We start from the raw sequence: 15,160 nt of genomic DNA on the forward strand, positions 1-15,160 counted from the left end.
TAAGGGTTTACCTAAGGCTACATTGCTTTTTTATAAAAATTTGAACATTTCAGAATTTTGATCAAAGAAAAACCCTAGCAGATTTTTCACCTCTGCTGAGCTCTTTTCTCCATATGCTTCTTCCAGCTACTTGAAATCATATCCAAGTATGTTCATATTATATGCATTAAATACACACAAAAAAATCGGGGTATAGTAACATGACTATTCAATCAGCATGTCCTTCTCCAAGTGCATGCTTCAAGGCCTCATTTCTCAATGATAACCAGAATATGCTGTGATCACCCCTCAGAAGTTTCCAGCTACAGGACAAAATTCATCAGTACAAATGCACTGCTAGAAACAGAGATCAAGAGCAGCAAGTAGGTCTGCTTCCATCAGGAGAGCACAAAGCCATTAAAAGAACAGGCCAAAGCCCTAGGCCAGAGGGTAAGGCCCTCTAGAATGGTCTATGCTTGAAGTCTCTGCCACAAGAACACATTTTCATGGGGGTTTTTTTGACAGAGAGGGAGCAAAGCCATATTGCCATAAAGCTACTAACACATGAAGTGCTGAGTACACAAATGCAGATGTACTGTGATAAAAACACACAAAGTTCACATTCATATGGTACTTTTCACAAGCCAGATGTGTCACAGAAAAGACTTAAAGAAAAAAAACCCATCACATCCTCACATCAGTCAACTTTGATGTTATAAACCAGTGCTAACAGACACTCATCATCATTACTTGCAGAGTTCTTTGTTGAGACACAAGCTTATACAGCATTAAAAACCGTTTACATTAATATTGTCCTAGCACAGCTTTTATCACCAGCATTTCAACAACCATTGCAAGCTGAAAGACCACATTACAAATACAAACATTGAAAACATTGTATTCTTGAAAAAAAACCAATTCTGCCTATATGGACTTACAGGAAGAGTTATTTAGATGTTGGTCACGAAGTGTATGAAGTTCTCCTAATAGTTTGTCCATTTTCTGCTTTTTACCCTGCAACATTCGCATCTTGTTAAAAAGCTGTGCCTTCTCATCTGACTGGTGTTCAGACATTGAAGAGTTTCTGCTTTGTGAAATCTCTCTGGTAAGTGAAAGACTTTCTGCTTGCCTTCTATTGTCAGGCACAGACTGTGTCTAAAAAGAGTAATTCCATTTTATTCAGAGTATTACAAAAAAAGGTAAATAAATTTTAAGAAACAAAAAGCTCTCTTATGGGCCTTTTATACTCAACACCAGAATCAACACCACAACAAAGAATATTATAAAGGGAAATATACTGAAAACATTCTAACTATATCCCAATTATATACTGAGTTAATAATTAAATTGCAATAAAGAAACTACTTCCCCGGACTTTCATGGAAACCCATGAGACACAAAGCAAAGATCAGTCAGCTAGTAACCCTGAAAAATTTTTAAGTCTGCTGAGTTTTCAAGTTTGGGGGGAACTCTGATAACTTCACTAGCAAATACACACAGATGAGCAAGCCAAACATTTAAGTGCATTGTTAAATAGAATAAAAACTGATAACGGCAAAATTTATACAGTGCAATCTCAAGACTGACCTGAGAATCATGAAGTTGGTTGTGAAAGCGTTGAATTAAGTCATTCAATTCTTCATTCAGTTCTGATGTAAGACTTACTCCTGAAACACTACCTGTAGTTTCTGTTACAACTGGGCATACGGAAAAAGGGGAAAATATAAATACTTTTCCACAGCAATGAAATAAAAGGCCATTTTAATAAAAATGTGTGGTTTAACAAGAACACATATATACTGACCCTCTAAAACACAGCACATATTTTTAATTTTGTGTCCTTTCCACCAGCTTTACTCTTGAGAGATGATTTCTACTACAAAAATACTAACAAGACAACTCAGAGCTGCTTTGTAAAGGACCGTACAAAAGGACTTTAAGTCTGTTCTGTGTTTTGCTAAAAAGGTCAGAGCAAAATGAAAGCAACCAATTTGTCAAAGTCTGACAGAAAACTTTTTAGAAATAAAACTGCAATTATTTAGTATAGCTAAACTAAGAACAGTGCAGGTAATTTCACTTTCTCAAAATAATAAATTAACAGGACACCAAGCTTTCATATTGGTGTAAGTTACAATCTTTACATCTGCAAACAGTCTTGGAGGTCTGTCCTTCAAAAAGCTTTATGAGAGAAATAAATTTAAAAGAAAGCTTTTTTCCTCTGCCTGAAAGTTCATATTCAAACGGCACTAAATATGCAAGTGGCAGTTGAAAGACCCAATTAATTCTTCCTTTTTCCCCCCAAATACAAACCAACAGTTCATAAGAAAAATCAAGCACATGTATTATTTATTTTCCCCAAGAGATCATGACTTCATTACATGCATAGTAAAGTTTCACTGTTTTCAAATTTTGAAAACGTTTATTTTCCCCTAAGTTGAATTTGAATCTTAACATTTTCTACCCTACAGTTCTGGCATATACCACATCTTTAAGTCAGTCAACACAAACAGCAGGAAGAAATTGTTATTAAGAGGGACGTTAAGTAGAAATGTGAAAAAAGCCAAGGAAAAAACCCTACTCCAAAGAATAATTTAAAAAAGTTTTCATTTATCATAAGCAATCCTATTGTCTACCCACTAATTCATCTACCCACTTCTCAAGATGCAGCTTTGTGTTTTTGAGAAAAGCAGACAGCACATTCCATCACAGGTCTCCCACTGCAGATAGAACAAAACTACTACTGAAACAAAGCAACTGCTGAAAACCACTTAAGAAACAAGGAAATACCTCTCAAAGGCTCTTGCTTCTATGATAGCTTTCTAAAATCTCTCCACCTACCAACTTCTCTGCTTCTCTTCCTACACCTAGAATCTAAAGTTTTCTTAAGCAGTTACACCTTATTTCCTATAGTCTATCAAATCAAGATCAGCAGAACAGGAACAAGAGCTCATCAGAACAAGGAACCTTAAAAAAACGACGTTTTTGTAAAAATGTAGAAACCAGTGCCTTATTTTACAAACTAAGATACTTTAGATACTTTAAGTACAAAAACTAACTGTAATACAGAACTACTATCCCATATACTCTTTCATCAAGTGTAATGGCAACTCTTATGGGAAAGAGTCATGGAACAGTAACACAGACTCAATCTAAACTTGGTCAGTGCAAAAACGTCATTCCCTACAACTGCACACATAATTGCAGCCCATCCGAAAAAAAACCAAAAAGGACGGGGGGAAAGGATGAATTTCCAACAAACAAAAGAAAATTCTCATGTCAACAGCTGACAAAACAAGGACAACTGCCTCCCTTTGAAGACTGAGCTCTTGAGAAAACAACTCTGTTTTGTCAGATATCAAGAAGCCATCTCTGTTCCAAAGGTAACTTTGAAAAATTTGGAATATATGAAAATGAATTAGTAGAAGCTTTTAAACTGAAGGTTGTAACATAATGATGGTGCTCTCTTATCAAGAATCATGCCCCCAGTTTACATGCCATAGAATTTCAGAGTTCTGGTTTCTTAACTAACTGTTTTAGAAACTCCCTCCTTTCTTCTATTGAATAAACTCTCCAGCAACCAGTCACAGAAATAAAAAAAAAAAAATCATGAAAAAGCAAACAAAAACTCAAACTACCAACTGCCTATATCCAGAAGGATGCAGAAAGGGGGAGAACACATTGTATCCCCACTCCAATTCTTTTCTCCAAAGGCCTAGTACACAACAACAGAGATGAGAGGCAAGCTTTTAATCTACGGTGGTAGACCAATTCTTAGGAGAAAAACCCATGCTTTTAGAATTTTACAGGTAAACCACAGTAATTAGCTCTGGGTTTTTAAATGACACATCATTTATAATGGTACACTGTCAACTCTTTTCAGAAATAGAGGCTTTGCAGTAAAAAAAGCCTTTTTTGTGTATTTCACAATTTCAGCTTTAATCATTCAGTCAGCATGCTAACATGATAAAAGACACACCATCATTCCACATACCAGAATCATCCAGGACAGCAATGGCTTGCTCTGCTTTATGCTGCAAAGCAAGAAGAGCTGCCTGTCTTCCTTGAAGAGCCTTTAATTGCTCCTGCTGTTGTAGCATCCTTTTCAATAAATCATGCTGCTTTTTCAAGTTCTCCAACTCCTCTTTAGCTTCCTGTTGAGGATCTCTGGCCTGCAAAGAGATGGAGCAACATTACCATAACCACAACTACTTATCTGTTGAGTATTAGTAAAAGAAGTGTCAAACCAAGCACAACTTGCCTATAAATGAACAGCCTGGTTAATGGAAAAAAGTAAAAATGAAACAGCTTCACCTTTCTGTTAGTCCTTTATTTAAAAAAAAATTTAGACATCCAATAGAAAGCAGCCTCTACCACCAAGATGTGCCAATAGCTCCTGAGGGTTTAAGCTTCCTTTACAAAGCCAGTCAGCTGCCCTAATGTGACCCAAAGACCAACCCAAGCCTCCCTCTGTCTTTTAAATCATAACAGAGGGCATTAACCTTTAAGACTAGTAAAGGTAAGCAAGATAAGGCATTGTATCATGGAGCTATATAAAACACAAGATCTCAATTGATTTACTGGCCTAAAATCTCTAAATTTTTAGCAGAATGTTTTAGGCAATTTTAGGCAGTAACTCTTTCCTAACCTATAAAGTATTTAGTTCTCTGCGCTGTATTTATAGCATCAATACTAGAATACACCAGCATTAGGTAAATCAATTTCATAACAAAAACACGAACAGAATCCTCTCTGCATTGTTTTCAAACAATAGTCTGAAAGAATGAAAGCATGCTGAGCAGTAAATATATTAAAACTCAGTTATTTTCCTCATCCTATGCTAATTAGGAGCTGGATATTTGCATCAAAACTTTTACTCAAATTAAGTATTTTAATGAGACATCCACAGTTAAGATCCTGATCCTGTCTGAAGTTGGATTATTGCACCTTGCAGATGAAATAATGAAAAATAACAAGCACTTACAAAGAACACTACTAACTTGAAAGCATAATCTTCCATCCACAGAGTACTAAGTTCCTAAAGTAGAAAATTCAGTCCAAATGCTCTCCATCAAATGCCAGAATAGAAGCAGGCATCTTATTAACTAACTAGTTCTGGGTACCAAGGAATGCTCAACTTTCCAGCAGAGAAAGTTGAAAACATCCAGAATTCTGAACTCCTCAAAATGTTACTAAAAGATGCACTGCAACTGACACTGATCATTCCTGTTAAACTTTCACCTTCCATATGAACAGCAGAGTAGAGTCAAAATAGATCACACACTGAAATCGGCACAGGAAGGAACAAGGGGAAGGAAGGGAAAAAGGGTATGAGTCTCAGTCTCACTCACCTATTAAATAATCAAGGCTTTATCTAAAGTACCAGATTTGCTTGAGTTCATGAAAACTGCATTAATAATTTTTCAAACTTAGTTCTACATTTAGATTAGTAAGTTTGACAAAACATTTAAGCCTTTTATTTCAGGGAAAAAAATGATTGAATTTAAGACTTCTTAAAAATTAAATCACAGGATGGACAATGCTATAGAAAAGCTCATAATGGGTAAAAAGAAGACATTTTAGACACTGTGCTCCTTGAAAGTCTTCCCCTTTCCAACCAAATATTTATATAAACAGCTACACAAAAACATTCGTGGAACAACTTAAGGTTACTAATTTCTAATTTATTTTCTGTATTTGGTATTCGTTTAAATGTGCATTGGCAGACTATTAGTGTAACCATGCCAAGTGTCTGAAAGTCACATTTACAATATGTTTTCCCAAGAAGGGAACAACAAAACTAGAAGGATCATCTACATAAAATCACAACATCTGCTGTACAGAGTTACTTCAATGCTAACAATTCAGAAGAAAAAGTTGTGAAATGTCTCTATGCAAAGAAAAAATATTCTAGGCAAAAAATATTAATTCAGTGAAAAAACAGCTGGCTACAGATTAGCAATCCAGTGGGAACATTCACTCTAAGTAACAAATATGTTTGAAGCAATTAATAAGGGAGATGGGGGGGACAGGGAAGACTAGCCTGTATAAACCCTGTTTGAGGCTAAAGTAACATTTTGAAGTGTACCTTTGAAAGCAATCCATGATCCTGGCTATTAATCCCACAAGGCCAGATTTCCCTGTCATTCAGAGCAGCTCTCTCACTTTTCCCTTTAGGGCTTGGTGTAACATCAATGTCTGTAACCTGTTCCTGTGAAGCTGAATTCCCTAGCTTGTCCTCAATGCGGGGCCGACAGCTCAAACTAAAAGATACCTCCTATATTGAATAGTTCAGTATGTTAGATTTTGAAAATGTGCTCTAACTTAGCATGCATTCTTAAGTCACAAACCTACCCACTTTATCTTGTCAAATAATGAAAACTAGTATCTAATAACATCTACTAAAGAATGAAGACATTTTTAGTTGTCTTAGAATTTGCGTTACAATAAAGCTCCATACAGCAATCAACGTTATACGACCAGAAGTACGCACTCTGCATGTAAAATATTCAAGCTGCATATAAAAAGAGCTTAGATGCAAAATTAAGAGTCAAACAAAAAACTAAAGTGCAAATTTTGCAAATATTAAGACAAATGCAAGTTTGCAAGGATACTTGTTTAAAAACATACCTTTTTCTGCATTTTCCAAATTTTTTTTTTTTAAGTTAAAAGTGCATCTTCCACATCTCTAATTTTATTTCTTTACAGAGATAGAAAGAGTTCTTATAAAGCTGAAAATAATTACAACAGCTTCTTAATGTTTTAACTGTTTTATTTTCAAGCAGGTAAATTCTCCTTATCCAGAGGACATTCAGTGTGCTAACTGGCCAGAAAGAGCACCCGCTCTCTGGTACTTTTCCTCAGTGTAATAGAATGGAAGACACAAAATTTAAGTTATTAAAATGCTTTTGTATCTACTACAAGAAATGCTTACCATATTAAAAAAACGCACTTTTATAAATAGAAAGGAAGACTGACTGTTTATCTCAGCACTAAATTCAGAACACATTTTCTAAAAAAGTGCCCGTCCTTCCAAAAAATCAGAGAAACTTCTGTATTAGGTCAATACTTCTACCATATCACTAGAAAGATGCTTGGATAATGGCCCACTAATGATACATTTCTAATCCTCCCCTCACCCAACACCTGAAAATTTTCCCCACTAACAGAAACAAACCTAGAGAGGAAAAATTCTATAGGAAGGTATTTCTTCCTGTATCAAGTCAGTGAATTCTCTGCCAAAGTACACCTTTAATCCTTAATTGTACTCTGAAGAAAGAATAAAGATTTAAAAGATACTTTAGATTTTTGTTGTGATAGAATCATTACTTTTTTTCTTGTATTAAAAAAATAAATCCACACATGCATGGACACCTCCTGAATGGAGTGTGTGGGGATTTACTATTTTTTAATTGAACTGCAGATTATGACACTATCATAAGACCCATGAAAAAAACAAAATAAAGCCTTCATTTCTAGCACCTTAATTACTAAAAGCAGCTTACCGTGGTATCTGAAGCCTCAGACTGCACATCAATGTTTAGCGATGTGCTCTCACCTACAGAACCAGATCCCACAGCTGAATCTATAGTCCGAACATCATCCTCCTCATTTTCTCTAGCCTGAAATATTTCATTGGCACAAATCAAAAGCTATATAAGGGGGCAGTAAAAATGAATTACGGAAGGTACTACATACCAAAACCAACAACCTCAGTAGCACCATCAAAACAAATGGTCAACTCCTAAAAAAAGCTTACAGTGTAGAAATAAATACATTATGTTCTCAAACTTACAAGCATCTTTTGCAAAAATTTCAGATAGGATTTCTCCTGCTCTTTAAGGTCATCTATAAGGTGTGATAAACGCTCAACATTGGCCGATCTTTCATTTTTCTCTACAAGATCATCCCGCATGGAGCTGGCCTTAGCAATATAGTCGCGAATTTGAACTAGTCTGCTCACAATCTGCAAAGACACTGAAGTTACTGAATGCATTCAGCTGCAGCTGCAACATATTCAATGCACAAGACACAGTGATAGCAACAGCAAAGGAGTAAGAAAGTAATGAAAGAGGGACATATTTGTACTTTCACTCCTACGAGCACTCTTCCACAAGTGGTTAGAAGTCAACAGCTTTTATAAGGATAGATTTATGCATGCGGGAAGTTGCAAGGCTGAAGCACAGGGCTTCTGGTCAACATAGGCTGAAACACAACTCAGCTCATCAACACAGGAAAACAGTGAACTGTGAGAGCATTTTCTGGAACCGTATAAAAGAGAAACAACCTCTAAAATGAAAATTACTTCTATTACCAACAACTGGATTTCTAAAGAACAGTAGATAATTAAGTCTGGTTTCACATTTTCTTCAAGTTTAAGAAGAGTAGGAAGTTAAATATTTCCAATAAAGATTTATAGTTTAAAGAAATTTAGAAAGAAGCACTAAAAATTAAGAGTCGATATTTTGTAGACTTCATAAGCTGTGTAAATACCTGGCTACTATCCATTGCTTGTTCTCCCCTTCCATCTTCTTGAGCAGGCACTTGGCAATTTTGCAAGAAATCCTTGCTTAGAGCAGCTCCAAACAGTTCTTTACATTGTGCTGATACCCCACTTTCCTTTTTCTGGGAACCTGAGGCAGGATCTTTGCTTTTGTTAGTGTTAATCTGCAGTGACAGGAAGTTGAATGGTTTTTTGTTTTCATTAAGTTGACGTTTGTTGTTAGCAGCCGTTGCCCTGCCTTGAGAATCACTTCCAATGCTTCTCTATATACAAACAAAAGAAAGAACAATTGCTTTGTTTTTTAATCCAATATGTTCTCAACACCGCTTGTATTACTATTTCTACAGTATTATTAGACTGATTTTAAAGTTACCTAATTAGTCACCAACTGACCAAAAGTTAGCTAAAGACAGTGCCAATGATATTTGCCATATAGTTTTCAAAAAGCAAATCCATCCTCCCAGAACAATGAGAAGCAAAAATGTTCTGTAGTTTCTCAGAACTTAGTTCCTCATTCTTGCTGTGACCTTCACCTTTACTGTAGCAAAAGGCATTCTACTTCTCCAGGTACATTTGAGAAAAGAACAATAATAAAAGAGCAACATATTCCTGTGCAGAATATAATACCTCAGAACTTCAGCTTTTCTTTAGAACCTTGTGAATAGTGAAGTGCTGCCCTAAAATACATTTAAGGAGGAAGTTATGCCCAGCCTTTAAATTGTAACTCAACACAGTGAATTACGATGGAAAGAATCTTCACAACCAAAGAAGTTAGCAACAACCTTTGGGCAAGATGAACTAGCCTCTGTTCTGAAACTGTTAACACAAATTCATACCTTGCTATGAAAGAATTAATCCCTCATACTTTTCATTGGTTTTGGACAAGGGAAGGATGAATGCGCTGCATTTTCAAAAAAGTAGTTATGGCTCAAGAATTTGTCCCATAAAATTCTCTACACTCTACTGAGGAGCAGTTTTTAATGATACTCCTCTGCCTAATCCACAAGGATAACAATGTTCAGGATCACAAACTGGCAGTTCAAGAACAGACTTTCAAAATAATGTAACAGGTATTTTCAAGTGGCAGACAAGCACCATGAGTAAGAAATACTGCTCCGAGGACATAGAGATTTGTTAATGCCTGAGAGCAAGGAAGTGAAGACAGCTAGCACACTCTTGAACAAGGGAAAGCCATGGTCCTGAACTTTCCCTTATTTTCTGAAGTTCAAAGCCAGAATTTTGATTTGGTTGTCATGGCGCCTATAAGCTTTTCTTTTTTACCTTAATCATCTATGAAAGGATTCTTTACTCATCTGTCACATTGTTAAGAGATAACTCAATACATTTTGTAGTCACATTTCTAGTGGGAGCTAGTATTCACACAAACCTGATCCAGATCACTGAAGTTTATTCTTTGTTTAAGCCTTTCTAGTTCAGCCTGTTCTGGAACGGACATCTGAGTCATGTATCGAGCATGAGGAAAACTATGAGAAGTTCTGGTCTTCTGTCGTTCCATTCCAGGTGAAGATTCTGGAGATATTTCATTAGTAAGCCTCGTTTCACCTTCCCCACTAAGCTTTTTCTTGTTTTTTTCTGAAGATCTGTTTGCTTTCTTCTGTTGACTTCCCCAGTCCTTAAGGGGAAGGAGAGAGAATAAAAAATTATATTTGTTATCCACACAGACAAAAAGCAAATGTTTTCACCCTGTGAGAGAGTTTACTTCTCTTTTAGAAGTAAAAATAGTAAGCCATATTGAAATATGAACTGAATTTTCTAGAGCAAATGTCACTTTACAAAATAAAATTTCCTCCACTGCATACTTAAGAATAGCTTGTTGGGAAATTTTAAATCCATTTCATCCTAAATGCATTAAATTAATTTCAAATGAAGCTGCAGTTGTATTTTTTCTTCTTTGTTGCGGACCCTTTCACTTTTAGGAGTTCAGAAATTTTAAATTATGGCTTTCACTTTCATGACACCTACAATGATTTTGTGTGTAGCTACTTTATTTACCCAAAACGTTTGCCATAAATACCTCTACAGACCTCACAATCTCTGAATTTTACTCATTGCCTACTTCCATCTACCTCCATTTTTCCAGGTATTTACCCGTAAAGCTGTACTGACAAGGCTTACAGGTTTGCATTGTTACCTGCCACTAACACAATCTATCTGGTAATTCTAATGTACAGCATCAAATGGCAACAGAAAGAAAAGAATAATTTTACCGTGTTGTTCAGCCGGTCATCAAGGCTCTCATTGCTCCAACTGGGCAAGTCCTGATCATTCATGCCTTCTTCAAAGGGACCACCTCCTGTTGCCATGACAAGCAATCAATAAAAACAATCTAAAAGAAATAGTTGAAAGAAATGTGCTGCATTAAAATCAGTTTACATAGTTAAAGATTCACGATCTGAGAAGACAACTACATATTCATTATAAAATGCAAACACGAAGCTGTTTAGGAAACTGAACTCCCCATTTACTAAACTGTGTTACTAGAAATGTATCGATGAGAAGAACAAAGAAACTGGCATTAAAAAAATAAAGAAGTAGTAGTTGTTGTGCCCTTCCCAAAGGGAAAGTTTCTAAACATTCATTAAAATAAAGTAGTAGTAGTAGTAAAAAGTAGGGCTTTTTAACCTCTGATCTAAGAAAGTAACTTTTTTTTTTTTGAGGATCTCAATTGCCCTCACTTTAAAACAAACTATACAGTGCTTGGAAAGACTGCTTTGTAATTCATAAAGCCTACACTTTCAGGCACAGGGTGACATCTATTCGATATAATTAGTGACTCTGGAGACCCAGTATGTCAAACTTTCACATTCATTTTAAGACTGAGATGCTGACAACAGAGCACTGAATGACACACTTGAAAAAATACAAGGAAAACAGATGTCAGTAAAAGGATTTTACCTTGATTTACCTTCATTGCCCCACATTAAGCTATTTAAGCAGTGAATGACCTGCCACTAACATTACAGATTCTACCAAAACAAAATAATGTGGGTTTTGTAGCGCTTTGCTGCTCTCTATCAGTGTCACTCTGTGCAATATAAAACAACTTAAATGTTCAAAGTTTTCATTTTCAGTTCCTGTTTTGACATTAGAAATAAAAAGAAATGTTAAAATTGAAAGATCGGAAAAAGTATTCCTTTATGACAGTAAAATTAGATGAGCCTGTTCCAAAAGGTGAAGAATACATAACTATATCTGCTAAGTGCTGCTGGCACAATTCCACTGCACAAAGCTACAAACTTTACCTATGAAGAACTGCTACAGATTAAGAAGAAAAGCGGTCTTGCAGAGATTTACTTTTTCCAGCTCATTTCCACCACTATGTTAGGACATAATTCTAACCTTAACTGAAAAAATAAAAACATAAAAATCGATAGGAACCAGTTTCTCAACATTTTACTGCAATTATCTACTATTAATTTTCACAGAGTGCAGGTGAATAAATCACCTGAAACTCAAGATTAGGAAGTATCTAAGAAGTTTGTTGGGTTTTTTTAATATCAGTTCCAGAAAGAAAAACAGATTAATCTTGAACTAAGTTTAAAAGCTGTCTTAGTACACCTATCTTGCTTAGGTAGAGGGTTCAATCAAAATCACACAGTACAGCCCTCTCAGTAGGCGCACTTGCACAAAGCAGTATTCCTATACTAACACAGCCCATTACTAAATCATAAAGGAAATGGGATTTACCAGGTATGCTTCTCACACCAAAACCACATCTCCACTCGGCAGTGTGCCAGTCTAGGTCACAGTAACACAGTCAGGAGTCATTCCGCTTCTGCATCTCACAGCCATAACCATAACACAGGTGTAAGCGTAACAGGTGTAAGTGCCTGCTACTTTGGGAACTTCGCCCTACTATCCCTGCACAAGAATTCATACTCCCTTCTTCATCCCAGCAGAAGTGCCCACTAGGCCATGCAACCAGAAGGTACCACCTATGAACTAGATGGCCAACAAAGAATACCAAAATCTGAAAAAAAAAACCCCAGACGTTTAGAACTGGATAAACTTCTTGATAGGCCTAACCTTATGACTATACAAAAATGATATATTGGTTCAAGGACCTTCTGTGCAACTTTCAGGTAATCTGTCTGAGTCAGCTGGAAAATTAGAACACAATGTGCCCTTTCACATTTTGTTTATTTTCATGTAGAAACACAAGCATCCTATAAAAAGTTGACAGGAAAGCTCATGCTAAAATTTACAAGTGTTTAAAGCAAATGCATCGTTATCAGTTTAAAAACAGCCATGATTTTAAAGAACTTTCTTCAGTTACCGATAAACTGTTCAGCTTTGTAGATGTGCAAGATCCAACATTTCAACAGACACTGTATCCTGACCTGTCACTGAGCATAATGAGGAAGATTAGAGGCCATCTGGGTTTACAGTTCAATTCTGTAAGCCCTTTCCTCATCATCATGTTATATAATTCTACTAAAACTGTAGCAAAAATAGTTTTTCCCTGCTTCCCACTGTAAAAAGAAGTGGCAGTATTGCTTTTTACATAATACAAGTAACCACTCACATTTCTTTTTCTTAAAACTTTCACAAAAACTGTTCTCAACTATCTTTGCTATAGGAGACCCTCACTACCTCTGAAGTAAATTCCCTGCCCCAGAAGGAATACTCTGAATAACAATATTCTCAAACAAGGAGACTGGGCATACACCAACATGCCCTGATAAATACAGCTCAAAAATAACAGTATCGTCATTATTTCCAGCAAGCGGATTTTAAAGTGTTTTAGCAGAACTGTGCCCTTCCCAAAGGGAAAGTTTCTAAACATTCATATTATAGTCTTTGATACCTCCAAATGAACTATATTCAAACAAGTTTAAGATCAGAGAGCTCTGCTGGTATTTTACCTCTTTAACTCAGTTGAAAAACACAAAGAGGTTCAGCCAGGTTTTTTCTTCTCTTTCACATGAAGCTGTGCTTTCCACCTCCACATACACATTTCATCAACATGCATTTTTTCTTTGTTTTCATTTTACCAGCTCTTTCTACAAAAAAACCCTCTTCTAAAAGCTTTGCTATCTTCCTATTATCTATCTGTCTATCTATCTACAGCAACCCATTGCCAGTTTCTGGTTCTTGCAAGTTATAGGATCTGTATAAAAGCTATGTGAGCATGTACCTATTGCCTTACAACATTCACCAGGAATTTGGGAAAAAAAGAGAAGACTTTCAAGTATATTTTTTACAGAAATAGTAACTTCAGATAACATGTAGCATTATAATTGAAGCATGTAAGATTATAGTCAAAACATATTCTGTACATATAACAGCAATATGCAGATCGCACAGAAGAAATACCACTTAGCATGCAAGCAAAACCAAGCTATGTACTTCAAAAGACTTTTTTCTCTAAAATAAAGATGCTCCGGAGAATTTCTTCCTACAGCATTCACATGAATACAAGAGCTCTCTAGAGCACCTAATACTGCAAAGAGAAAAGTTTTGGAAAAAAAAAATATATTAAACGAAAACAGAAACTTGCAAAAAGCCATCAAAGCGCCATAAAGGCAGAAAATGGGCCCAAACATTTCTTTTTAAGACGTGCGTTCCTCACTGGGCATTAACTCATTCAAAGCAAACCATCCAATATCATCATACAGGAGCAGTCAACAGAGCGAATCCTCTCCTGCCGCACCGGACAGCGCTCACACGAGCCGCACACTCACGCACCCAGGCTACCGGCGGTACGCCCGGCACTTCCAGCTTCCAGCGCCGGGGCCTTCCCAGCACCCGCAGGCTCTGCCGTCCCGACCTGCTCCGATCCCACGGCGGGCACCGAATTCAGGCCCGGCGGATCTCGTTGCCGCCAACGGGGCCGGCGAGCGAGCGATGACCCGGCGCCTCTGCCGGCCGAACCACTCGCTGCCTGAGGCGGGCGAGGCGGTCCCGGCCCGGAGGCGGCGGGAGGAAATCCCGCTCCTTCCCGGCGCCAAAGCCCGGGCGCCGCGGGGTGCGTGGGTAGGCGGGCTCTGGTCAAGGCGCCTCCGCTGCCGCGAACGCGGCGGCGTCTCCTTGGAGAGCGGATAACGCGCCCTGCCCTGTGCGAGGGGCGCGGCCCGCACAGCCCGCCGCCGCCGCACGGTTTCCCCGCCGTCCCGGACCTGCCTCCGAGCCCACTGCCCGCTCCTGGCGGCCCTGCCCCACTGCACCAGCGCGGCCTCGCCGCCGCCACCACGGGAAAGGGACGTGGAAGGGGCAGCGCACCGCGCGAGGGGCAGGAGAAGGCAGCTCACCCCGCGCCAGAGGGGAGGTCACCCGGCCTGACTCCTCCTCCACCGCCGGCCGCCACTTGCGGGGCCCGGGCTCCCCGGACGAGCGTTTCGCCTTCGGACAGCGGAGGAGCGGTGCGGCCTCGCTTCGCCCGACGCGGCGGAACAGGGCCGGCGGAGGCGCTCAGAGCGCTCCTGCCTCAGCCACCGCCGCCATCTTGGCCGCCACTCCGCCGGGGGCACGGGGGGCGGTCCTTGGCGGAGGGATACAGACAGACAGACAGACACTCACCGTTACCTGGTAACCTCCGCCCGCCCAGGCCCCTCCGCACTGCGCGCGCCCCGCCCGACCCAGGCCGCTGGGCGCCTGAGGATCCCCCGCGCAACCGCCGGGGCGCTCGGGGAAAGAGCCGGGTGCGAAGAAACTCCAACT

The 15,160-nt window shown here is 38.6% G+C and overlaps 1 protein-coding gene across 21 annotated transcripts in view; it reads right to left on the bottom strand.

Moving 5' to 3' along the window:
* The window catches only part of PCM1 (pericentriolar material 1), a 43,327-nt gene extending 28,489 nt beyond the window's left edge, over positions 1-14,838 (bottom strand). For 10 of the 21 annotated variants that reach the window (XM_039550685.1, XM_039550683.1, XM_039550680.1 and 7 more), the window contains exons 1-10: positions 14,752-14,838; positions 10,708-10,826; positions 9,867-10,112; positions 8,470-8,742; positions 7,772-7,942; positions 7,482-7,598; positions 6,065-6,253; positions 3,971-4,148; positions 1,567-1,676; positions 918-1,134 (exon numbers count right to left, since the gene is read on the bottom strand). In XM_039550685.1, the coding sequence (XP_039406619.1) occupies positions 918-1,134; positions 1,567-1,676; positions 3,971-4,148; positions 6,065-6,253; positions 7,482-7,598; positions 7,772-7,942; positions 8,470-8,742; positions 9,867-10,112; positions 10,708-10,803 (1,597 nt within the window). In that variant the 5' untranslated portion in view covers positions 10,804-10,826; positions 14,752-14,838. Of the gene's footprint in view, positions 1-917; positions 1,135-1,566; positions 1,677-3,970; positions 4,149-6,064; positions 6,254-7,481; positions 7,599-7,771; positions 7,943-8,469; positions 8,743-9,866; positions 10,113-10,707; positions 10,827-14,188; positions 14,580-14,751 lie in introns of those variants that run through there. The other 11 variants (XM_039550695.1, XM_039550694.1, XM_039550692.1 and 8 more) reach the window with 4 other exon arrangements.
* Positions 14,839-15,160: the final 322 nt, after the last annotated feature.

This window comes from Corvus cornix, chromosome 4, assembly GCF_000738735.6.
Source record: "Corvus cornix cornix isolate S_Up_H32 chromosome 4, ASM73873v5, whole genome shotgun sequence".
In the NCBI taxonomy this organism is placed as follows: Eukaryota; Metazoa; Chordata; class Aves; order Passeriformes; family Corvidae; genus Corvus; species Corvus cornix.